A 27,034-nucleotide genomic window follows, 5' to 3' on the forward strand; every position below is an offset into this window, starting at 1 on the left:
CTTATTTTACTATTTTTAAAAATTTTTAAAAATATTTTTAATGAATCACTGTGAGGTAGTTACAGACTTACGAACTTTTGTGCTTATGTTTCAGCCATACAGTGATCGAGTACCCGTCCCTCCACCAGTGCCCATTCTCCACCGCCAGTGTTTTCCCAGTATCCCTCCCACCACCCCCACCCCACCCCTGCCTCTGTGGTAGGCACATTCCCTTTTACTCTCTCTCCTTTAGGGTGTTGTGATTTGCAATGCAGGTATGCAGGTATTAAGTGCCCATCGTGTTCAGTCTACAGTCTACGTTCAGCACACATCTCCCATCCCAAGCGGGCCCTCCAAGCATCCTTTACTTGGTGGCCCCTTCTCTATCTCAGCTGCCTTTTTCCCCAGCATGTGAAGCTGGCTTCCAAGCTGTGGAGCGATCCTCCTGGTCCTTATCTCTACTATCTTTGGGTGTTAGTCTCCCATTCTGTTACTTTATATTCCACAAATGAGTGCAGTCATTCTATGTCTGTCCCTCTCTTTCTGACTCATTTCACTTAGCATGATACTCTCCATCTTGATCCACTTATATGAAAATTTCATGACTTCATCTTTTCTTTTTTTTTTTTTTTGCTTTTTGGGTCACACCCAGCGATGCTCAGCGGTTACTCCTGGCTTTGCACTCAGGAATTACTCCTGGCGGTGCTTGGGGGACCATATGGGATGCTGGGGATCGAACCCAGGTCAGCCACGTGCAAGGCAAACACCCTACCCGCTATGCTATCGCTCCGGCCCCATGACTTCATCTTTTCTAACAGCTGCATAGTATTCCATTGTGTAGACGTACCAAAGTTTCTTTAGCCAGTGATCTGTTCTCAGGCACTTGGATTTTTTTTCAGATTCTGGCTATTGTAAACAGTGCTGCAATGAACATACACGTGCAGATGTCATTTCTGCTATACTTTTTTTGCATCTCTGGGATATATTTCCAGAAATGTTATTGCTGGGTCAAACGGGAGCTTAATTTCCAATTTTTTGAGGAATGTCCATGCTGTTTGACAAAAGGGCTGAACCAGTCAGCATTCCCACTAGCAGTGAAGGAGAGTCCCCTTCTCCCCACATCCACTCCAACACCAGATGCTTTTCTTCTTTTGGATATGGGCCAATCTCTGTGGTAGGAGATGATACATTATTGTTGTTTTGATCTGCATCTCCCTGATGATTAGTGATGAAGAGCATTTTTTAATGTGCCTTTTGGCCATTCAAATTTCTTCTTTGAGAAAGTTTCTGTTCATTTCATCGCCCATTTTCTGATAGGATTGGATGTTTTCTTCTTATAGGGTTCAACCAGTGCCTTGTATATCCTTGATATAACCCCTTATTGGATGGGTATTGGGTGAATATCCTTTCCTATTCTGTAGACTGTCTTTGTATTCTGCTCACTGTTTCTACTGAGGTACAGAAGCTTCTTAGTTTCAGATAGTCCCATTTGTTTATCTTGGTTTCCACTTGCTTGGCCGGTGGCGTGTCATCTTTGAAGACACCTTTAGCTTCAGTGTCATGGAGGGTTTTGCCGACCTTGTCTTCAGTGTACCTTATGGATTCTGGTCTGATGTTAAGATCTTTAATCCATTTTGATCTGGCCTTTGTGCATGGTGTTAGGCAGAGGTCTGAGCCCATTTTTTTTGCATGTAGCTGTCCGGTCGTGGGTCTGGCGGGGGACCTGCTGCTGTAGCCTCGGGAGGAAGGCACCGTGCAGGGTCTCGGCTGCTCTGAGGAAGTGCTCCTCTTCCCTTCCTTCCCTGGAAAGGAAAGTGGATGCGAGAGGACGCTGTCTGCCACGGTGCCTCCTCGGGAGACCACCCTCTCTTCCCTGGGAGCGGAGAGATGTGGGGAGACAGCAGACCATTTGCTTGCCCTGTCAAGTTCAGCTGCGCCCTGTCCCATCCCAGCAGGAGAGAGGTGCAGGTCGGGGGGCCGCCCAGACGGCCAAGCCTGCCAGCAGGAGGACGGTCGCCTGTCCTGGTCCCCACCGGCAGGCCCGGCCACTGCCCTCCACTTGCTCACAGCTGTGCGTCTGCCTAAGTTCCCGGGCGATATTTCACATCTCTAGGCCGCTCCCAAGCTGGGCCTGGACTGTTTCCCTGGGCCAGCGTTTCCAACCACAGACTAATAAGCCCTAGTGTTTATTGTCACTAACGAAGGGTTTTAATGCCAGGAGGAGTTTGGTGTAATTCTCCACTTGGCCCTTTACAGTAATACTGATCTTCTTTCGGTAATTTGTAAGTATATATATTTTAAATACAGCCCCATTACATCCTGTCATTCAGAAACCAGCTTTACAGATATCATTGTTTTGTGTATATATATGACCTGTTATTAACTTTTAAAAAATGGAATCAAGTGAGATATACAGTTACAGAGTTGTTCATGATTGAATTTCGGTCATATGTTCTCCCAACACCAAAGCAATATGTTTAATCTCTATCTGAATTCCCATATCAATAGTAACGTCTACTCAAAACGTTGTCCAGTCCCTTAGTTACTCACTTCCCTTAAAAACGGTGTTTGTGGGGCCAGCAGGAAAGTGTAGTGGGTGGGGCACTTACCTTGCATGCAGCTGACCCGCGTTCGCCCCTCAGCATCGATATGTTTCCCTTACACTCCCAGGAGTGATCCCTGAATGCAGAGCCGGGGGCAGCCCTGAGCTCCACTAGGTAGCACTGGCGTCCAGTCCCTTTGCTCATCGATTTGCTCGAGTGGGCACCAGTAACATCTCCATTGTGAGACTTGTTACTGTGTTTGGCATATCAAATATGCCACGGGTAGCTTGCCAGCCTCTTCTGGCGGGCAGGATACTCTTGGTAGCTTGCCGGGCTCTCTGAGAGGGATGGAGGAATCAAATCTGGGTCAGCCACGGACAAGGCAGACGCCCTACCCGCTGTGCTATCGCTCCAGTCCTGAAGGCTAGAGGACATAACCAGACTTTTTTTGAGCTCTCAGAGCTCTGGTAATGGTTGGCTTATCGAATACGCCATGGGTAGCTTGCCAGGCTTTGCTGGGTAGACAGTATACTCTCGGTAGCTTGCCAGGCTCTCCGAGAAGGATGGAGGAATTGAACTGTTGGCCATGTGCAAGGCAAATGCCCTACCTGCTGTGCTATCGCTCCAGCCCATATTCAACAGAATTAGTAAAAGTAAGTTTATAAAATTACAGCAATTACAAAAAATGATTGCTGCCTAAAAAGATTTGACAGAGAACATTCATGGACTGATTGCTATTTTTAATATATGTTCAGTTATTTTCTGCAAGTTACATCGGCCACTGTCAGACAACTTACTGATTCCTAGGAAAGTGTCTTTTACATACATTTCACATTACATACGTCATTTGTTAAAACTCCCAACAAAACAAAGTCTAACAAACACAAAGTTTAATTGTGGCCCAGAAAACCAAACCCAACCCAAACAAAAGAAAACAAAAATAGTGTTTATGCTCCGGAGAGTGAGCACTGGGGGCTAAAGTCCTTGCCCTGCGTGTAGCCAACTCTATTCCGTTCCCTGAGCGCTGCTAGGAGCAACTCCTGAGTACGGAGTCAGGAATAATCCTCAAGAGCTGCCAGCTACCGTCGAATCTACCCCTTCCCCTGCCCAATAAAAGTAATAACAAAACTTTTTTTTAATTGAATAACCGAGAGATACAGTTACAAAGCTTTCATGAATAACAAAACTTCAGTGTTGTTTGTGACATCGTGCTTTAAAGGATTTTTATTAGGTAAATATTAATCTGGAAATTTGTAAATACATCTGCAATTTCTTTATTCTGAGAACCCTTTTGAGATAAAGTTTACGTTACACAGTTGCCTATTTAACGTGTAGATTCAGTGTTTTACTACGTTAACCACAAGCGTGCAGCCATTCGCAGTGCATTTTAGAATATCTAACTTTAGTCAAAAAGGAACTCCAGCCCCTGTTTGCTCTTTCTTTGCGAGCCACGTTATCCCCAGCCCTAAGCAATCACTAATGAGCTTTCTGTTTCTATATATTTGTTTATCCGGGATCTTTCACATAAAGGGAATGGTGTAGTCTTTTCTATATGACTTCTTTCACTTGGCATAATATTTTCTAGGTTCATCCTAATTTGTAGCATGTTTCATTCCTTTTTATGGATTAGTATTACTCCATTATATGAGCAAACCAATTTTGTTTGCCCATTCATCGGCTGATAAGAAAGAATACAAATCTCTAGGAGAAAACATAAGACAATTTAGATATTGCTATACCATAGACAAACAGATGAATACCAGAGGTGGGGTGGGTTGGGGTGGAGAGAGAGAGAGACAGAGACAGAGACAGAGACAGAGAGATCCTGAAGGCAGCCATAGAGAAAAAATTTATAAAGGAACAATAATTATATCCACAAAGAATTATTCAGTAGCAACCTTGAAAGTGACAAAAGAAGATAAAAAATAGCCCTGAAATATTCAAAGAAAATAACTATCAACTTGAAATTGTATGCCTAGCAAATCTTTTTTTCTAAAAGTGAGAGGAAAATAGTTTCAGACATATGAAAGTTTGCCAATAGTTCTCTAAATTTTTTTTCTAAACTATGTACTTTTAGAGAGAAGGAAAGTGATTTTTGAGAGCTTCTGACTGGGAAAGACTTGGTTAAAAAAAAGTCAATTTCAAGTGTTGACTGTGTAAAACCAGTCAGTATCACATCTGTGGGGTTAAAAAAATAGAAACGGGGGCTGGAGCGATAGCACAGCGGGGAGGGCATTTGCCTTGCACTCGGCCAACCCAGGTTTGATTCCCAGCATCCCATATGGTCCCCTGAGCACCGCCAGGAGTAATTCCTGAGTGCAGAGCCAGGAGTAACCCCTGTGCATCGCCAGGTGTGACCCAAAAAGCAAAAAAAAAAAAAAAAAAAAGAATAGCATTTTTTGAGAAGTTGAGTTTTGAGGTTTCTGAAGTTGTGTTGCTGATATACACGAATCTTCACGTGTAGCAGAACACCCGAGCAGCCCATCGACCGCCAAAGAAATTGCTCATTAAGTCCAGGTGTCGCAGGTGGAAGAACTAGTTCTGCCTCACCTTTGTGGTGTAGATCACTCCAACCATTACCAGAGCTCCGAGAGCTCAAAAAAAGTCTGGTTATGTCCTCTAGCCTTCAGGACTGGAGCGATAGCACAGCGGGTAGGGCGTTTGCCTTGTCCGTGGCTGACCCGGGTTCGATTCCTCCATCCCTCTTGGAGAGCCCGGCAAGCTACCAAGAGTATCCCGCCCGCACAGAAGAGCCTGGCAAGCTACCCGTGGTGTATTCGATATGCCAAACACAGTAACAACAAGTCTCACAATGGAGATGTTACTGGTGCCCGCTCAAGCAAATCAATGAGCCAATGGGATGATGGTCTTATAGTTTAGTGCATGTCCTCTGGCCCGTTGCCTCAGGCTGATGGGACCTTGATTCCAAAAGCACAGGAAGAGGGTACGAAGAAGAAAAACGACTGGCCAGTCACCTACATGTGAAGCTTTTAAATATCAAATGTTGGTAATATTCAAGCCACTACCATATTTTTTCTTTCAACACTGGCAAAGCTTTGTCACATTCTCGACTTCTATATTAAAATTTTTTTTAATTGGATCATCATGAGATACAGAGTTACAAAGCTGTTTATGATTTTTAGTCATGTGGTGTTCCAACACTCATCCCTTAACCAGTACACATTTCCCGCCACCAGAGTCTCACCTCCTCCCGCCCCGTCCCCGCAACCTGCCTCTGTGGCACATACTTCCCTCCCCTCCACTCCCCTCCCCTCCCCTCCCCTCATTTTCCTTTCAGGCACTGTGGTTTGCAATACAGGTATTGAAGGGTATCATGCATATCCCTTTACCTCCTTTCAGAACCCAGTTTTTGTCCAGAGCAATCTTTCTAACTACTGTTGTCAAAGCGGTTCCTTTTCTGATTTAACTGCCCCCTATGACAAGCTTCCTACCATGGACCAAGCCTCCTGGCCCTTGTTTCTACTGGCTTTGGGTATTATTCACATATTGTGGTTTTTATATACATATATGTGTATATAAACTGTCAGTCTTCTGAGAGTTTCCTGCCCACATGGGACAGCCTTGCAAGCTTCCCATGGTGTATTCATATGCAAAATCCAGTAACAAGCTGGATCTCATTCCCCTGACCCTGAAGAGCCCCCAGTGCAACATCCTTGGGAGGGCCAAGTCCAGATGGACTTCTAAGATCTCAGGGAAAGGACGAAATGAGATGTTACTGGGCCCGCCCGAGAAATCAGTGATTAACGGACTATCGTGATCGTGATATATATATATATTTATGTATATTTATGTATATATGTATATATACACATACATATATGTATGTATATGTATAATATATGTATATATTAATATATTAATATATCCCACAAATGAATGTGATCTTTCTGTGTCTGTCCCTCTTCCTCTGACCGATTTCTCTCAGCATGACACTCTCCATGTCCATCCATGTATATGCAAATTTCATGACTTCATTTTCTGTAACAGCTGTGCAGTGTTCCATTGTGTAGATATATTGTAGTTTCTTTATCCGCTCATTTGTTCTCGGGCACTTGGGTTGCCCCTATTTTTTGAGGGGTTTGAACCACAACTCAGAGAGACCTCTCCGGGGAAGGAAGAGGTCAGCTCTGCCCCAACAGGTGGCCTATCCTGTCCTGCCCTGCCCTGTCCTCTGATTGGTCCACTCTTCACCACGGCCACTGCTTTTCCTTCGTGTCAGCTGACAGGAGATGGAAATCACTGAGAAATGCCTTTTTGAGTACTTGTGCATTTCTAAAATCACAGTTTTGATGACTAAAAAGAGTAGGTGGAAACTTTTATTATGAATATAATAAAATCTTGATTTTTTTATTCAGAAATTTTACTGCTAATCTTTCTCTCTTATTCCCTTTTAAAGGTAATTTTCCCCCAGAACTTCTGGGAATTAAAAAAAAACCCATCAGATGTCTTTGTGTGTCTTGTCAGATTTTCTCTGAAAGTGAAACTGAAAACTTCTGATGAATTAATTTTTTTATATTTTGAACCAAAAAAATTGCTATTCACCATGTATTGTGAAGGCTTTGTGGGATATTGAAATATTCACCCTTTGCTCTCACGCCAGAGTCCATGAAATATGCATGAAAGCTCTCTTAGAATGATTTTCTTCTTCTAGCTATTCTTTATTCTTTTGGTCTACTGGGACTCTGTTGAGTAATTCTCTGAGCAAGAAACCTGGAAGTCATTTTGGCTCTCCTCTACTTTGACCTTTTTATTTCTAGTTTCTCACAAACTCCTCCAAGTCTTTCCTTGGATTTTCGCCTTTCCCTTTCTTTTCCTCGTGCCGCCAGCCAGTCCTCCGACTTGGAATCTCATTAGGGTTTCCCTCACTGATAGGCCTTTCTGCCTTCCTGCTTCTCTCTTTACATTTTATACCATGTTCTGTTTGAAGACAATATGCCACCCTATTAAGATGCAGCATTATTCAGATAACTGAATCAAAGTACAGTGTTCTCTGTTTTTTTTTTTTTTTTTGCTTTTTGGGTTACACCCAGCGATGCTCAGGGGTCACTCCTGGCTCTGCACTCAGGAATTATCCCTGGCCATGCTCAGGGGACGATATGGGATGCTGGGAATCGAACCCGGGTTGGCTGCATGCAAGGCAAACGCCCTACCCGCTGTGCTATCACTCCAGCCCCACAGTGTTCTCTGTTTCAGAACTCAGAAGTCTTTTCAATTGAACACTTACGACCAAAAGCTTGCCTTGCTTCCAGACCGGGCACTGCTTCCCCTGTCCTGTCCTCAGTACCCCGCCCTCTGGCCTGCTGGCTTTCTTTCCTCCACTGGAGTGGCGGGTGGGTCTCCACCCTCAGACGCCCCGCCCTTGCCTGTGCCTTCCTAGACCATCTCAGTTCTGCCTCTCCAGTTGCCCCTATGGCTCCCCGAGCACTGGCAGTTCTCCGTGGAGAACACAGCATGGAATAGTTTTCCGAGGTTTCCTTCACCCTCCGCTGTGTCTTTAGACTCGAAGCTCCTAAGATCACCCGTGTAGCAGGACAAGGAGGTGGCCGTGTGCTTTGCGTGGGGAGGCCTGGACTCAGTACCTAGTGGTACATGGTTCCCCGGCACAGCTGGGAGTGGCCCCTAAGTATCGCCAGATGTAGCACAAAAGAGAAAAGAATGAAAGAGAAAAATAAAGAAAAAATATCTCTTGTTTTTTCCACCTGGCCCCCTTTCTACCATTATAGGATGAAGAAAAACATCTGGCAAATAATGTCATTTATATATTTCACTCCAGTTCTTGAGACTGATATTCTTTAAGTCCAGGAAATTTTTCTGGTTCACCCTTTAGAATTATTATTCTTCAAGATAAAATTGTGACTTTTTGGTGAGAATAATGTTTTCTCTCCCCCGGTCTCTTCTGTTGGCTTCCTTTGGGCCATTTTATGTTCTTTGAGACATCTGTCCAAGTATGTCGGAAGAAGGTAGTTCGATGTGCCTGCAGTATGCATGAGCACTAATTCCAGTGCTCTAGGGAAATGTGAAAGTCTTTGCTACAGAATTGAGTATTTTCTTTGAATTTTTTAAAAAAATCCATCATACTATGGTCATGTCCTTTGGATATGTTTTGTCACTCTGAGAGAAGAGAAAAGAGAAACTTTATACCGGTCAAGAGGTGGGTGTTGGAACATTATATAACTGAAACCCAATCGTGAGCAGCATTGTGACTGTGTATCTCACAGTGACTCAAAAAAAAAAAAAAAGAAAAAAAGAATGAATGAATGAAATACTTTGACCTATATATATCCAGGGTGCAGCTGAGCATCCTCTTTTATTTCCTTGCATTTATAGTTGTGAAGCTTTTGACTGTGCAGGATGACCTAAGACACTCAGGTTGAACCTTGACATTACCATGACCTGCTTATATACCTTAAGCTCTGTGTGCCTCCGTCACTACTGGGATAAGTCAACAGTGCCTTTCACTGTGGTGTTATTAGATTCATGAGATAGGAGACATGAATTACCAGTCACTGAATGACCATCAGTCAAGGTATTGATTGAAGTGAGAACTTCATTTGTTAAGTTGTGCATAAATGAGAAAAGCAATTATTTAGGACTTAGAAGGATGATGACTTTTCACACTTAAGTCACTTGGTTACCATCTCTGGGAGTAATTTCAACTGAAATTTTGTCTCTTCTAAGAAAAAACTAACATTGGGCTGGAGAGATAGCACAGCGGGTAGGGCGTTTGCCATGCACACGGCCGACCCGGGTTCAAATCCCAGCATCCCATATGGTCCCCTGAGCATGGCCAGGGGTAATTCCTGAGTGCAGAGCCAGGAGTAACCCCTGTGCATCGCCAGGTGTGACCCAAAAAGCAAAAAAAAAGAAAAAACTAACATAAAAATAAATGAGCTAGTGATATTTGAAATTAGCATTTTTAAGAACTTAATTTATACAGTACTTTAAAAATTGTGTCACCTGAGGAGCTCGAGGGATAGTACAGCAGATAAGGCTCTCGCCTTGCGTGTGGCTGACCCAGTTCCGTCCCTAGCATCACATATGGTCCCCCAAGCACAGAGCCAGAAATAAGTCCTGAGCACTGCTGAGTGAGGTCCAAAACCTGAAAAACAAAAATCACGCCAAATATAAAGATCATATTCTTTTCTGGTTTTTGTCTTTCAGTTTGGGGCCATACATTGATGGTGTTTGGGGGCTACTCCCGGGGGCTCAGGAGGGCGGGGGGATATTGTGGGACTGAACAGCGACTTTGGATGCAGAGCGTATGGCCCAGGCCTTTCAGCTGTTGTCCCAGCCCCAAGATCATATTTCTGATCCTTTATTTTCTTCAACATTTTGTAGATTTTCTGTTCTGACCTTTGTGTATTTTAGGTAATCCCATTTTTACCGATAGACATGAAGTGAGCGACCAAACCTTCTGAGTGCCCTGCATATAGTAAATATTACATGTTAGGGCTTCTTATAGCAATGGAAGAATCTACCTTCTAAAATGGCTATCACAAGCTCTCAGATTCTCCTGATACAAAAGTGGATGCTACTTCGTAACACAATTTGACCATGAAGCCTGAAGTGCATCCCACCATCGGGAAATAACAACCCCTGCAAGATCTTCCGGTTCCAGCTTCCTGTCCATCATTCTCCATACTGATACTGCCCCCAGCCCCAAAGAGAGCCTTTCCTCTCAATTTTTCATACTGAGAATTGCACCCCCCTACCCAAATCTGACTTTAATGGATTCTCCATACTAAGTATTGCCTCACTCTTAAGCGTCCTTCCTGTCCGTTTTCCATATTGAGCATTGTCCCCCGGAATCTGTCCTTTCTGCCATTCTCCATCCTGCCGCCAGAGCGATCTTTCCCAGGTTACATTCCATCGCCTCACTTCTCCACGTAGAACCTTCTGTTCATTGTCAGTGCTCCCAGACTGATTAATTCCTGCGCATCCTGTTTGGGATGCTAGAACTAATTGAGTGTTCCTAATGAGTATTGCTCGGCAGACCGGTCCCACACAACCCTGAAAAACGGAAGGACAAGGTCACGCCGAAGGTTTCTGGTCTTTTGAACCCACTGACAGCAGAGAAAGCCAAAGTGCCAGCTCCGGTCCTGTCTCACGAGCTGCCCCTCTCCCTCTACCCACCTAAGGAGATTGCTTTTCCCTTTCATGTGGCCTGGGGGTCCGGGGGGGTGTTGGGGGTTGTCATCATCACCGTGCCTGTGGTTGTGGCCGTACTCCCACATGTAGTGGCGAGACTGTCTCTGGTGCATCTCTCAGTGCTAAGGGCCACCCTCCCCATGGCATCGGTGACGGTTCTGAACTCATTGGCTCCAGACATGAAAATTCATCCCCGACGGGACACTTATTTAAAAAGAAAAAGTGTTCTATAGCAGACTTCTCAGAAACATGTTTTATTTCTTAAATGACACATCTTTCTCCTTCGCTGGTGCCATTTGCCACTAGAGGGAGCTGGAAGTCCCATAGAGCAGCTCAAAGATGCAGCCGCTGCTTTATTTGGCGGGGTGGGATGGGGTGGGGGTGGGGTGTGGAGTGCGTGATAGTGGAGAAAAAAAAACTTTGGCTGAGTCACAGAAAAAAAGACGCCTACAAAAATAAGATGACTTAGTCATCAGTTGTCATTTTATTCTCTCGGGGTCGGGGCAGTGTCCCTGTTAAAATAGTACTCTTCAAAGTGTGTGCGTTGCACTGTCAGAATCATCACTTAGGAATAAGTTTCGAGTCTTGCATCTCTCTGCACTCCCCGGACCTGAGTGTAGCAGCGTTCGGTGTAGATGTGCGTCTTCCAGGCTAGCCAGCCGCCCGCCGAGGCGTCAGAGGAAGGTAGCACGAAGCTCTCGCCGGGCCATCTCCACACATGTGGTGGCTGTCTTGGATCCTGTCTCTGGGGTGCAGGCACCTGGAACAGGGATTTGGGGCACGTGACTTTCACGGGGCGCCCATGCGAGTGACGGGAGCAGGGACGAAGGGGAAGAAGCTCAGACAGCTCGTGTTGTAAGCAGAAGTTTCCGAGGGTGGGAGAGGTTAATGGGACCCGACTTTCTGGTAGGTGCTGTCTCCTCTCAGCCTTTTTACTGGGGAGGGGGGCACCTGTGGCTGCTAGTGGTGGGGACGCAGGTGCACCAGCCCCCCAGGTACCATTCCCACCCATGGTGGATGGCTGTTAACACTGGCATCCCCACCCATGCAGATTTAACTCTGGCATTCTCCTTCCAAGTTGATGGCGATTAACAATGATGTCAAGACAGTTGCTGATTTCGGCAGATAGCTTGTTGAGGCAGGAACAGAGACCGTGTGATGAGTATGCTTTTTTGTTGGCCTGCCTTGTCTTCCTGTGTTTTTCATTCAGGAAAACCCTTAGTATTCAGAAAAATAACTCCTGGTAGGCATTTCCAAGTCTGGTCCTTAGAAGTAGTCTCTACTCTGGTCCATGGTTTCTTTAGCAGCTTTTTCTTCTTTTCTGCCCAACCAGAATATCTGATTTTCATCGATCTGGGCCCAGGGGTAAGAAATGGTCTTAATTGTGGACCATCCAACATGAGAGTCAGGATTGGCTGAAACCACATGCACGTCTGTCCTGAGGAACTGGTTTAACACGCGTGGTATTGATGCTGATCTGGGCTGTTATTATGCTTATTTATTTACACACATACAATACACAAAGAGTTCTAGTCCTGTAAATTTTTTTTCTTTTTTTCTCTTTGAGAAGACCTCAGACTGTGGGGTAGTTAAGATATCTCTGAGCCTGTGGACTGAAACTTATGATCTCAGACTTGCCCTAGACACTTCCTAAGCCCCCAAACCACCTTTGAGGTCCCTTTTCCTCCGGGATCCTTAATAGCAAAGTCCGTAACAGAGACCAAAGAACCACCTCACAACTTGCAGACAACACATGGCATTGAACTTGTGGCTTTGAATTTGTGCCAGGCAAGTGCTTTAAGCCACTGGGCTATCACCTGGGCCCTTCACGCAGGCAGTCACAGTTTGCAGGTCTGGCCCAATCACCTGGTGTATGCAGTGGCACTGGGGTTTGAACTCACAACCACACAGCTGCCAGGCATCCAGCCGTTTCCTGGGCCCTGGCTTTTTTTGGGTTTGTTTCTTATAGGTTTTTAATATTCTTACATATTATGCTTGTTGGGAGAAGGGGATTGGTTGGGTCATAACTAGCAGTGCTCAGGGCTTATTCCTCCCTCTGTGCTCAGGGATCACTTCTGGCGGTGCACGGAGAAACATGTGCAGTGTTGGAGATTGAACGTAAGTCAGTCAAGTGCAAGGCAAGTGCCTTAACCCCTGTACTAGCTCCGAAGCCCCTCAAAAAAAATTCCATTTATATTCTATACTTTATTAATCTTAAATTTTGCTTTTATGAGTTTATAAATACTTAAAACAGTATATAGTATGATCAATAGCCTGTTATCATTTTTAATTTTAAAATGATGATGAAGTAGTTATTTGTATATATTTTTTAGCATTTGCAATTTAGTGTGCAGTGAAGATACTTGTTTTTATTTTTTTTGTTTATTTTTTAATTATTTTATTGAATCACTGTGAAAAAAGTTACAAAGTTTTCAGGTTTAAGTCTCAGTCATATAATGATCAAACCTCCATCCCTTCACCAGTGCACATGTTCCATCACCAAGAACCCCAGTATATCCCCCTCCCACACCCACCCCCCACCTGAATGGCTAATGATCTTCACTTTATTCTCTCTATACTTTGAATACATTCAATATTTCAACAGAGAACTCACTATTATTATTTGGAATTTTCCCCCAACAATCAAACCTGCTTAAAAGGCATCATTTGAAAGATACTTGTTTTTAAAGAAATCGGGAATCACTGATTGTTGTTTGATAAATACATAAAATCTAATGCATTTTATTTTCAGTGTTTTGAATTTTTTTCAGAAAGATTAAAGCGCATTTTAAAAGGTAAAAAGAAGGGAGACTGAAAGTGTTTTAAACAAAACAAAAAGATAAAAGAAAGAAAATTAGGTCTTGTAAACTTCTAGAATGAAGTAGTCATTGAAATTGAGTCTTGCATGTATTATGGTTACTAAAATGTGAAAGGAAAACTTTTTTGGCTAACACAATTTATATTATTTAAAAGGAAAAGCTGGATGGGTGGGTGAGGACTTAGTTAACAAGAGGCCTAGAAGTTAGAAAAGGGAGGTGAAAGCCATATAATTTTGTCATGAGGTTATCTTAAGGATTCTCTAGGAATGGGAAATAAAGTGGTTTTAGAGCAAAGAGTTAAATATTTTTGTTTTGCTTTTTCTTCTGGGCCATACCCAGTGGTGCTCAGGGATTGACTCCTCACAGTGTGTGGAGAATTTTGTGCTGTGGACCAAACCCGGGCCTCTTGCATGCAAAGTATGTGCTCATCAGGCTCTCTCCAGACAAGAGTTAGACTTAGCAGCAACTGAGGTGACAACACAAAAGGAATGTCTGCAAAAATTTGAAGGCGGGCTGAGAAGTATAGTTCGGATGCTTGATGGCTAGCCAAGTCTCCACTGAACAAGATTCTAGCTGTCCAGAAGGAGAGAAAGCCAGATATGCAGGCTTTCAGTTGGTGGATGTGCTCTCATTGGTGGGATTATTGGCATTTGTAGTTTATCCAAAAAGTCTGTTGAAGTGGGAACTCAGGGGCCAGAGTGATAGTACAGCAGGTAGCCGTGCACTTGGTCGCCCTGGGTTCAATCCCCGGCATCCCACATGGTCCTAAGCAACGCCAGGAGTAATTCCTGAGTGCAGAGCCAGGAGTAACCCTTGAGTATTGACAGGTGTGACACACTGTCACTGTCACTGTCATCCCATTGCGAGATTTGCTCAAGTGGGCACCAGTAATGTCCCCATTGTGAGACTTGCTATTACTGTTTTTGGCATATTGAATATGTCACGGGTAGCTTGCCAGGCTCTGTTGTGGGGGCGAGACACTCTCGGTAGCTTGCCAGGCTCTCCGAGAGGGACAGAGGAATCGAACCTGGGTCAGCCGCGTGCAAGGCTGTGTGCCCTACCCACTGTGCTATAGGCAGCACCCAGCAGTTCTCAGAAACTGTTTTTGACTCTATGCTCAAAAGTGACTCTGGACAATGTTCAGAAAATGATATGCAGTACTGGGGATCGGAGTTGGCATCTGCCTTCATACCTGTTCTCTCTGGCCCGCCAGTGCTTTCAAATAACTGTTTTCACAGATCTCTAACAGGCTCCCAAATGGTGTCTGTTGGGCCTTAAATGGAAAGATTTGCCTCATTCGTATGGTCAGTCTGTCAAAAATGAATCCTTCCCCTCCTTTTTTGGGGTTCCCCAAGCTCTCCTCTGGAGAAGTCTGTGTTCTTTCCTGAACACATTTCTCTTGCTCTCTCTCTCTCTCTGTAGTTCCCTGAAATAAAGCTACTTTACTTTGCTTTTTAAAAGTGGATCACATTCACAGCAGTACACAAGACTGTTGGGGATGGCCAGTAAGTCATTTGAGGCCTGTTCATACAGAAGTTAAAGAGTGATGCTCAAGCTCAATGCATCATCTCGGAAAGCAGCAAATACAGATAGAGGTTTCCAAAATTCCATTTGGGGGGCTCCAGCAGAGCAAGAAGTACTGTCTTTTGGTGCCGAAGGCGTTCTTGCTATGGTAGCTTTTACGGTTTCCAGAAGATGCTGCTGTCCGAATATAAATTCTCAAGTGATGTCAGCATACACAGAAACAATGAAAGCCAGGGGTTGGCTGCATTAAAAGATAGTAGCTCATTCATTGAGTTGCAAATGAAACTAAGAATGCCACCAACTCTGGCTCTGGTGGCTCTGCTTAAACTATTACAAAGCTTGTCTGTGGTCTTCCACAGAAGGGCCACTTCTCTTCTCCCTCTGCTGAAAGCTGCAATCAAGCCTGCCCCAGAAAAAGGGCCTCTTCAAAGTCTCTGGTAGCGAATACGGTCTCCTGTGCCCATGGCAGTGTGACACATAGCCTTCTGTGCGCATAGCAGCGAGGCAGTCTGGAGGCAGCGAGGCTTGAGTTAGGCAGCTTATTCATAAGTTAGATCATCTTGATTAGAAATGTTGGTCTAGAACACTGCAAGGCGCTCTTCGAAGCTGGTTGATGAAACATTTTTTGACACTTAGCAGGTGATAGATGCTTCATAGCTTTAGTGTTAATGGTGGCAACTGTGCAACTAATACCCAAACATAATGTAATGTCAGCCTCATCATCCTTCTCTCCTTGACATTTTCTGAGAGATGAACATCAATGAATTGGCAGACTGCACAGTCTGTAGCTCACATTAGTGACGAACTTCTGCTTGTCATCATACAAGGAGGATGGCTAAGTATTGGATTCCATAGCATTTAACATCGACAGAAGGATGTTTTCTGTTAGAGACCACATATAGTTGCCTCTTGTGGTGCCTTATGTTTATATGTAATGAAATAAGACTTTTTAAAAAAAGTAATAAAAAATATTTACAAATGGCACAAGGCAAGCTTGTGGTGGCAAGACATCTCTAGCACCATCTTTGGTGGCTCTGTGAGGATGATTAGCTTCAGGGGCAGAGAGATAGTACGTTGGGTAGGGCATTTGCTTTGTATGTGGTTGACCTGGGTTCTATCCCCAGCACATTATTGTTTCCTGAAATGATCCCTGAGCACCACCAAGTGTGGCCCCCCAAACAAAAACAACAACAAAAGTTTGGCTTCAGAATAAGGACATTTTTACCTAGACGAGATGGCATGATGGTGCTTTTCAAATACTCAAAAAATTATCTCCCAGAAAAGAATGCTATTATTTTTTTTTAGAACCCCTGAAGCCACAGAAGGACCAGCAGATGACTATCACGGTGTGGCCTGTTGTCACAAACTTAGGAACAAATTCAGATGTTAGATGCCCCCATCAGTGAGACGGGAAACTTGACGAAACTTTCTCCCCGGGGAAGCAGCAACAGCCTATTCATCCCCTGTGGACCTCACCAGGGCTGTGTTGTCTGCACACTGTCGCCTCCCCCCCGTACTTGCCTTTGAGGTCATTCACTTCAGAGAGGCCACTGGAGCGCAGCTGAGAGTGTGGCTTCTTTATCCCTCCCGGGGAGGTGACGAAAATCAGACTGCTCATCTCTCTACAAGTGCCCCACAGACTTGGCTGTTGGGTTCTAGCACCCTGCTTGCTGGCTGCCTGCCCCAAGGTCAGTCTTTCTGCTCACGAACATGAGTGCTACGAAGAGGCCAGATGGCCACTGTTGAGGTGTGGAGCGCTCAGTGGGGATGTGCACAAACCACCAGGATTTCTATGGACCACGGCGTCCTGGAGGTAGGAATTCGGAGTCCAGGAATTTTGGATAGAAAAGTCCTCTTAAGGCCCGGACTTCATCCTGAGCTTATACACAGCTCCCTTGTTAGAAAGCAGCCTACTTCATGAACACGAGTCCTGGCTCCGTTTCAGCACTTCTTCATATACTTGAGGTCGGTTTGTTGAGTTTTATAACTGGCAGGGCTGGCTTTTGTCACTCTCAGAATCTCAGTCTACAGTTACACTTTATAATGAGATACAACACCAACCTTTTGTGAGCTTTTGCTGTATTCCAAAATGTGTTTGAGGTGTTGCACTTACTCCAATCTGGAACATATGATTGCAAATCTTGGTGAGAATCTGTTTTTCAGTCATTGGAGATTGAGCAGGGGCCCGAAAGTCACATCATTATCATTTAATCACTTCTGTCAATTCTTGCTCAAGTCTTCTGGTCAGTTATTGACTCTTCTCAACCTGTCTCCTTCTCTGTGGAATGGAAATACTGAAGGCTCCATCTTTGGTAGCTCTGTGAGGATGAAGCAAATCAACACATGGACTCAGCACAGAGCCCAGCATAGACAAACCGTTTGTAGGGTTTGGGGGTCCTCCCCTTTGGGAGCAGTGCAGCCACTCATCTGTTCTACATCATGTTTTGGTCCTAATCTGCTTCAGAGAACTGAACTGAATAGCATAGAGAACACAAGTCTTTCCTTTAAAGCTCATGATAGAGTGGGTGGACGAGAGCCCAATTGTGTGCCAACTACCACAGCCGTGTGGGCAGAGCATGTGGAAGCCCCGGTCTGCGTCAGAACTCAGGTTCCTTCCACAAGGGCCTGAGTAAAGCAGCTCACGTCCTGAGTCTGAATGCGCTTCTTGCTGTGCAGGTTTTTGCCTCTTTAGAGGGAAAATAGCTTACGCTGTTTCAGGATGAGTTGCATACCTGAGCTTTGTCTCTCTCACACTGTTAACTTTTTTCTGCCTATCTCTTCCTATCCTCCTTCTGCTTCTCTCAGGAAACAGATGCTGGTAACTGGCTCTACTCAGCCAGGCCTTGTTCCTCTAGAGGACCATGGGACCCTAATAGGAGTTTCCCAGCAGAGAGATCTTAATTTAAAAACACAAAACAAGACAAGGGGTCAGAGAGGTAAAGCAGCGGGCAGGGTGCCTGTCTTGTTAGCTACCAACTCAGGTTCACTCCCTGTATGGTTCACTAAGCCCTGCAGAGAGTGATCCTGGGGTACAGAGCCAGGAATAAGCCCTGAGCACTGCGCGGTATGGCCCAGCCAAATCAAGAACAAAACAAAAAATGTGACCAGGGGCTGGAGAGAGTACAGCAGGTAATGATGCTTACCTTGCATGCTCACCTGGGTTTGATCCCTGGCACCTTAAATGGGACCTTGAGTTCCATCAGGAGTGACCCCTGAGTCAGGAAGAAGCCCTGAGCATTGAGGAGTTTGGCCCCCTTACAAAAAAATGACCAGGTGATGTAATGGGGCCCTGTCAGTGCTGTTCGCATGTTTCTTAAACCTGAGACTCTCACTTCCCTGCCAGCGATTGTGACTTTGGACCTAACAGTACTTTTGAGCTACTTGATCTACACACACACACACACACACACACACACACACACACACACACATACACACATGCACACGCACACATGAGATTAAGAATTATATTTGTGGGGCTGGAGCAATAGCACAGCGGGTAGGGTGCTTGCCTTGCATGCGGCCGACCCAGGCTGACCCAGGTTCAATTCTCAGCATCCCATATGGTCCCCTGAGCACCGCCAGGAGTAATTCCTGAGTGCAGAGCCAGGAGTAACCCCTGTGCATCGCCAGGTGTGACCCAAAAACAAACAAACAAAAAAAGAACTATATTTGTTTACATTAAAAAAAATCCTAGAGGTCCCCACCCCCCATGTCTAATATGTCCTGTTTGTTCCAGAATTGGACAGTGGCTAATTGACCATAATAACAACTAGTTTCCTTCGGCTAAAAATATTGAGAGAGTAACAGTCAGAGTCAAAGCATACATTTGTCAGCAGTGGCTAAAGATATAAATACTGAGGGTTAGAGTTAGAAGTATATTCGGCATAAAACAGAAGAAGAAATATATCAAAGAACTATTTGAAATAACACATGGATACTTTTTTTTTCATTTTGGGACCCACTTCCAGCAGTGCTGGTGGGGGGGGGGCACTCCTGGCTCGTGCTCAGGGGTTGCTTTTGGCAGTGCTGGGGGACTGTGTGGGGCCAGGGATGGGACCCCATCTCTCTCCAGCTCAGCATTAGGGTACCTTTTCATTCTGTTGGTTTTTTGGGGGTTTTGTTGTTGTTTGGGGGCCATACCTGGCGATGCTCAGGGGTAACTCCTGGCCCTGCCCCGAGGAATCACTCTCGGCAGTGCTTGGGGGGCCAGGTGGGGTGCCAGGGATGGAACCCGGTCCAGCCGCATGGAAGACATGCGCCCTTCCCGCTGTACTCTCTGTCCGGCCCCGGATTTTTCTGGTTGGGGTTTGCCCTGCCCTTTGGTCCTGGTTTTGCAAGGCTAAGGCGGGATGGGCCGCCCTCGTGTCGCCGACGTCGCGTCCCAGCTGCTGCTCTCTGTGTCTTCCTTCTCAGCGTACGGGAAAGTGTTTCTGGTCCGCAAAATAAGCGGCCACGACGCCGGGAAGCTGTACGCCATGAAGGTCCTGAAGAAGGCGACCATCGTCCAGAAGGCCAAGACCACGGAGCACACCCGGACGGAGCGGCAGGTCCTGGAGCACATCCGGCAGTCGCCCTTCCTGGTGACGCTGCACTACGCCTTCCAGACGGAAACCAAGCTCCACCTCATCCTCGGTGAGCGCCGCCCGCCCCTCGCCCCGCCGGTACCTGCCCGCCGCCTCCTCCACCACCGCCGCCGGAAGAAGCGGCCGCGCCCGCCCCTTCCGCATCCGCCTTCCCACTTCCGCTTCCGGGGCGGCGCGCCTCCCTTCCGGTGCCCCGAGCCAGGGGCCGTTGACCCTGCGGGAGGCTGCTCATCTGCCTGGGCCAGGGCCGTGGGGGTGAGAGGAGGGAGAGGACTTGGGTGTGTCGAGCTTTGCCCCCCTGGTGAAAGCCCGCACGGGTCACGGAGCTTCCCAGCGCCCCGCGGGGCGTGTCCAGGCAGGGCTGGAGCGGGGTCCGGGCCACCTGGCTACTAGGGTGCTCGGCAGGGGAGACGTGCCCTTTCCTTAGCCAGCCCAAAGTCAGTGGGCGCGTGTCCGTGTCGGGCCCCTTGTGAGCGTGTGTGCTTTGGCACTCTTAACTCCCAGTTCTCAGAACGTCACGGGGAGCTGATGAAGCAGAACCTCACTGAGTGCTTGGTAAGCCGCAGACATTTCTTAAGCCTCAGGATGCCAGTGCCCCAATTGTAGGCTGTCCACTGCATCACTGACCTTCCCAGAAACGCTGCCAGTGGCCCCCTCATTGGTGATGTAGAAGGTTCCAGAAACGATGTTTCCTAAAGTTACGGGTACCACGTAAACCTGAAAGTTAAGATTAGAGGGTGGAAGAGATAGTACAGCCGAATAAGGGCTTGCCTTGCATGCAGCCCACCTAGGTTCAGTCCCTGGCATCCCATATGGTCCCCTGACCACTGCCAGGAGTGACTTCTGAGCTTAGAGCCAGAAGTGAACCCTGAGCACCACCAGGGGTGATTCCTGAGTGCAGGTGTGACCCCCAAACAAAAAATAAAAAATATTGGAATTCAACTCAAGATAGGTGTTTAGGGGCTGGAGCAATAGCACAGCGGGGAGGGCATTTGCCTTGCACGGGGCTGACCTGGGTTCAATTCCCAGCATCCCATATGGTCCCTGAGCACCACCAGGGGTGATTCCTGAGTGCAGAGCCAGGAGTAAATCCTGTGGATCACCAGGTGTGACCCAAAAAAAGCAAAAAAAAAAAAAGTGTTTAGCTTTTCAAAGAACCCTTTGTATTTGATTTGTAGTAGTACATGCAACTTTTTTTTTTTTTTTGCACATGTGGTATTCTTATTTAGTGCTCTCATTTTGGGAGGGGGGAGCTATGCTTACATATTTGTTACATGTAGACTCTGCACTTAGCCAAACTCAGGGCGCTCATTTTTTAAATTATGCTTTTTATTAAAATTGTACTCACCATTTTTTGGCAGGGGAGGGTGGGATTTGGGCCACAACCTGCTGTGCTCAGGAGTTACTCCTGGCTCTATGCTCAGAGGACTGTGTGGTGCTGGAGATTGAAGCTGGGGTCCCAGTGTGCACAGCACGCACTCCAGCCTTTGGAGCTGTCTCCCTGGCCCAGCATTCACTTTTCGAATCATGCCTCAGATTCGTTTTACAATACTTAAAGTCAGCTAAGAGTCCTCGGCCTCCTATGCCCGGTGATCGCAGGCTCTCCTGTCCTATCATTCATTAATCTTACCATCTGCCTTTTGTTCTAGTCAGTGTCATTCAGCTCTTCGGCCTCTTGATTTAAAAGTACGCCTTCCTTCAATATTCTGGCCCAGTTTGATTGATAAGAATGACCCAGGGGCTGGGTAGATGACTCAGAGGGTTCGGGCACAAGCTAAGAAAGTTACAGGGTATTGGACTATCATACTTTTCAAGCATTTTATTAGCAGAAGATCTCTTTTCTCAAAGGAAAATGCAGACATTCCAGTGGAAACCAGACTGAGTCCATCTGCTCAAATCTGTGTTTAAAGGCGCTTTGCCATACCGATTTTGTCCTGGTCTTCATCTGGCCATAATTTCCAGGGAAGCTTTTAGGGCCTCTCCCTTTGCAGTAAGCTAGCCTGCTCCTCAGGTAATCAGGAGCCAGAGCAGTAAGCACGGGGCTCCCAGCCACCTGCACCCCATAACACTCTCTCCTCCCTCCTTACAAATCTAGGACAAGGAGCAGAGATCATAGAGAAATAGCAACTAAACACAATAATATCAAGAATCATTGTTTTTAGGGGTGCAGAGAGAGTACAGCAGGTAAGGCTTTTGCCTTGCACGCAGCCAACTTGGGTTTGATTCATCCAGTCAAATTTTTATTCCATCCAATCATGTGTCTTTTTTTCTTTTTGTCTTTTGATCGTGAGTCATTTTATGTAAATGTATTTCATTTAGAAGTAGGTGAGCAAAACAGGTGAGTAAAATATACATGATTTAAAAACAATGATTTGTTTGTTTTTGTGCCACATTCGGCGGTGCTCAGAGTTTCTCCTGACTCTGCACTCAGGAATCACTCCTGGTGCGCTAAGGAGACTGAATAGGATGCTGGGAATCAAACCCAGCATTATTATTATTATTATTATTATTACTTCAAAATCGTGTATGTACTTATGGAAGAGAGAGGAAAATAAAAATCAAGAAAACAAAACCGGGTCCGGATAGATAGTACAGCAGGTGGATGCCTTGCACACTCTGGACTCAGGCTCAATCCCTCACATCCCATATGGTCTCCAGAGCACTGCCAGGAGTAACAGAAACAGTAATAAATAACCCCTGAGCAATCCTGGGTGCAAACCAAAAACAAAAGCAAAAAAAAAAAAAGAAAGAAAAAGAAGAAACAAGAGCTTATTTTCGCCATCCCGCCTGCATTACTGTTTTGTATTTCCCTCTATTGTCACTTCCTTCTTGATTTTTCTGTTGGTCTGTGCACTTGTGTTTTATTAAAGGAGGCCATACAGTTCATCTAATTCGTACCCTTCTCCCCTGCACCCCAGCCCCATTTAGCGCTCTCTGTCTTTCTGGATAGTAAAATTCTGGTTCCCTTAATACCCAGTGTGTCTAAATTATGTATCGCAGCATGTGAAACCACTGTAGAGTGTAGCTGCTTAGTGTTTCGTTTTCTCGTGTTTCCGGGCACTTCTCTGCTGGTCTAGCCTGGTCTCCCTCCTGTGGTGGTCGCTGGGCCATTGGGCTGCACTTGAGGAGCTAGGATGGTTGTCCTTGGTGATCTGTGTCCTTGGTGCCCGCTCGGCCATGGGGCGGCCCTCTGTCTCAGACAGTGACACCAGGGCCTCCCCTCCCCACCCCCAGGGAGCACAGCAGCTTCTTCCAAGCATGGGAGGCTCAGAGCAGCTCACAGAGACTGGCAGCAGGACAGCAGGGGCTCCCGAGGCCAGGCCCTGGCACGTGACACGGGCTCCCTCCTGTTTGCATGGCCAGCCCGGGCTCAGCAGATGGGGATCTTGACTCCCACGGAATCAGTGGGCCACATGACCCCACACGAGCCCACGTCTGCATGTCACTCGCTGTCACGTCCCACCCTTCCCAGCTGACTGGTCCAACAGGAGGCGTTCTGTGCACACTCGTCTGGTTCCATCCTTGGAGTCTTTAAATCTGGAACATTTCCTTTCCTATATCCGTGGCGCAATTGGTGGGGAAGAGATCCCAGGATGTCTGGCAGGCTTGTTCCTTTCTGGAAGTCGAGCAGCTCGAGCTGAACTATCGATGGATCGACACCTGCTCACGCGGCTCTCAACAGTCCCTGCCACTCTGGAACTTTCTGCCCCGCAGTCATACGATGTTTACTTCCTCTTCACAGTGCTCAGAGCCTCTCCTGTTCCTTCTTGGACCACCCACAACATGCTCTTTGTCCTTTATGAGTTTTCCTAGTCCCGGAAGTGTGTGGAAGGGGTAGGTTGTGGAGGATTCGAAGCGCTGACTATTCTTTAGGGTGCTCTGGAGGAACTGAAGAGAGAGCACAGTGGGTAGGGGGGCTGCCTTGCAGGCACTCCATACGGTCCCCTGAGTCCTGCCCGCGGTGAGCTCTGGGTTCAGGAGTATGCCCTGAGCATTGCTGGTGGGGCCCACAAGAAAGCAGAGATGTTTTGGAAGCAGGCGCAGAGGTGGGGGTCTGGGTTGCTCCCATGCCGTGGCTGGGAGTCCGGGCTGACGGGACTTCCTTCCTTCCTTTTCCTCTTCCTTCTCCAGCACCACACCCTCCACCTGAGTGTCTTCCCACCATCCTGTGTCCCATTCTCCCCTGTAGTGAACATCCTCCTGGGACCCAGGTCTCAGTTTTTGTTTCTATGGTGCACCTGTTACCCTCCCCCCCACCCCACCATGTTTCATTATATCTCACACATGAGAGATTATTCTGTGTCTGTCCCTCCCCCTCTGGCCAACTTAACTCGGCCCTGGAGATTTCTTGACAAGATTTGTTCCTTCAGGAGGAAATTTGCCGGGTTAGCCCAGGCTTTTCCAAAGCTCATTCACAGGCGACATTAGCTTGTCAGGTGCTTACCTCTGCCACATGCCAGGTCAGAAATAGTGTTGCGTGCGGCATGGCGCCTGTGGCATGCTTTGTCAGTTGTAACTGCTTCCGTTCAGTTGTATCCTGCTCCCTTCCACATCTGACGCCGCCACTTTTCTTGGTAAAACAAATATTTCCGGCTTTGAAGGCCTGGAAGTTTTCTGTGCTTGTATGTAAATAATCTGAAAATGTGATTAAAACAGCGGGAGACCAAACATGCCTCCAGGTTAGTGCCTATAAATTGTCCTATAAATTTCTCTCTTACGAGTCATATTTGTTTTTATCTATTTTTGCTGTACAGCAGTAGTATCTTTATTTTATTTATTTATGTTATTTATTTGCTTTTTGGGTCACACCTGGTGATGCTCAGTGGTTACTCCTGGCTCTGCACTCAGGGATTATTCCTGGCGGTGCTCAGGGAACCATAATGGATGTCGGGGATTGAACCTGGGTCAGCTGCATGCAAGGCAAATGCCCTACCCACAATATTATTCCAGACACAGAATCTTTATTTGGACTCTGTTTTAATTTATATCTTATGATATAAGGAGTTAATGTTTTCTTGTTTGTATTTAGCCTTTCTGAGCCTTACTCATAAAGAGCAGACCTTTTGTAACATACTCTGTACCTCTGAGTGGTAGCAACAAGAAATATAATGTCTATCTATTCTCATCTTCATTAATTAACCACTAACCGTGGGAGGGAAATCTATGTGGAAAAATTTTTGTAGCAAACAGTTTTCTTTGGGGGTCGTGTGATCCCTGTTAGTGGTGATTTTGTCACAACACCCGCTCATCTGTGGCAGTATCAACGTCAGGTTCATCAGTCGAATTCATGAGACACTACATCATAGAGGTGTTTGGAGAGAAGATGCCGAGGAGCCGTCTCTGTGATGAATGCCACCTAAGCCCGGAGACAGCTCTGCCTGTGAATCATCTTTCCAACAAGAGGTGTTGGAAATGCTCAACTTTCATTTTTCAGTATCGGTTTCATCTCAGAAATTGCCCAGGTGAGGGGACTTGATTAGATGGGACCAGAACAACTCCTGGGATTCTGTCTCTCATGCCACAGGACAGTCACCAAAGGAACTCCTTGTTCTGCAGTGAATGAAGCACTGCACTGGCCAGTAGAGAGAATTTGGTTGTGGTGCTGGTAGGCTGGGATGCAGGCACAGGAGGGCTTTTTAGAAAGTTGCGTTAAAAAATCTAAAGAAAGGGAGGCAGTGGTTTGGGCATGAAGTTATATAAAAACGGCAGGTGTGCTTGTGTAACCTGTTAAGATGGTCCTGTGAGACAAGAAAAGGGAGAAGGCAAGAGATGCAGGTGGTCTGGAGGAAGAGGTGAAAATGAGAACCAGAATACGGGAGTTGATGTATGTGATGTATATCTGAAAGAAAAGAAAATTTTATAGGAAAAAACCAAAGTGCCAAGACAACCAAGGGACAGTGCACATGATTTGTGGTCTGAATCATCAAGAAAATAGGGACCAGTAGCAGCCCTTTGGAAGGTACATTTTGGCTATTATAACAGCCAGAATATGGGATCAATCCAGGTATCCAATGAAGAGTGGATAGTGAAGGTGTGGTATCTCAGCACAATGGAATACTATGCCACCACAAGGAAGGAGAAAATCATGTAATTTTCTACAATTTTGATGGAACTGGAGGATCTTTTGTTAACTGAAGTCCAAGGAAATTTGTCCAAAGGAAATGGACAAATGCCAGATGCTTTCACTACGTAGTGGTATATAGAATAACTTGTCTAGGGAATAATAGGCATAACATTGGCTCTAAATTATAGAAACAAAAAATGCCAAGGAAGAGGAGAAATGGAGGGGAGGAAGCAATAAAAGGAGGCTGGAAAGTAACATAGGGGCAACAGAAGCAAGGTATCAGTCTGTAGCTAAGCCACTAGGCACAAGCTCTTCGTTGATGCTACAATTAATTGCCTGCTTACTGAAAGATGAAATCATGCAGTTTACTGCTATGAGGATCAAACTAGAATGTATCAAGCTGCTTCGAGGTGGAGAGACAAATACAGAATGATGTCTCATGGAATATAAAGAAACATAGGAAGGGAATAACCAGTCGCCAGTTAAGAGGTATTACCTTGGAGTTAACAATCCTGAGAGTCAGCCTACAGAATTAGTTTGCTAAGCGGGGGGGGGGGGGGGGGGAGTTGTGGTGGAAGGGAACCTTGGGACATTCAGTGGAGGAACGTGCTGTTGGGAATCCCGACTGGCCCAGCCTTTTTGGATAACAATATGGACATTCCTCAGAAAACTGGAAATTGAGCTCCCATTTGACCAAGGAATATACCATGGGGGCCCAAAGACACACAGTAGAAACAGTATCTGCACTTCTGTGTTCATTGTAGCACAATTCAAAATAGCCAGAATCTGGAAACAACTTGAGTGCCCAAGAACAGATGGATGGATAAAGAAACTATGGCACATCTACACAATGGAATATTACACAGTTGATAGGATAAATGAGGTCATGAAATTTGCCCATAAATGGATGGACTTGGAGAGTATCATGCTGAGTGAAATAAGTCAGAAAGAGAGGGACAGATATGGAATGACTAAAACAGTATGAAACTAATATCCATGGCTAGGTAAACAGGCCAGGAGGACTGGTCAGTGGTTGGGAATTACCACTGGAGTGTGGGGAATGGAGGGTACTTAAGATAGAGGAGGGTCCATTATGACAATACTAGTTGGAAATGATCACACTGGATGAAACCTGAGTGTTGAAAGTAGGTAAAGGACTTTACATGATAACCGTTCAGCATCTGTATTGCAAACCATAATGCCTAAAATATGAGAGAGAGAAGAGGAGAGAGAGAGAAAGAGAGAGAAGAGAAGAAAAGAGAGGAGAGGGGAGGGGAGGGGAGGAGAGGGGAGGGGAGAGGAGAGGAGAGGAGAGGAGTCTGCCATAGAGGCAGGCTGGGGGTGGGGAGT

At 46.0% G+C, this 27,034-nt stretch overlaps 1 protein-coding gene across 2 annotated transcripts in view; it reads left to right on the forward strand.

The window, feature by feature from the left end:
- The window catches only part of RPS6KA5 (ribosomal protein S6 kinase A5), a 201,874-nt gene that overhangs the window by 85,827 nt on the left and 89,013 nt on the right, over nucleotides 1-27,034 (forward strand). Inside the window, exon 3 of one of the 2 annotated variants that reach the window (XM_055132042.1) lies at nucleotides 19,451-19,669. In XM_055132042.1, the coding sequence (XP_054988017.1) occupies nucleotides 19,451-19,669 (219 nt within the window). Of the gene's footprint in view, nucleotides 1-19,450; nucleotides 19,670-27,034 lie in introns of those variants that run through there. The other variant, XM_055132043.1, reaches the window with a different exon arrangement.

The sequence above is a fragment of the Sorex araneus genome, chromosome 3 (assembly GCF_027595985.1).
Source record: "Sorex araneus isolate mSorAra2 chromosome 3, mSorAra2.pri, whole genome shotgun sequence".
Lineage (NCBI taxonomy): Eukaryota > Metazoa > Chordata > Mammalia > Eulipotyphla > Soricidae > Sorex > Sorex araneus.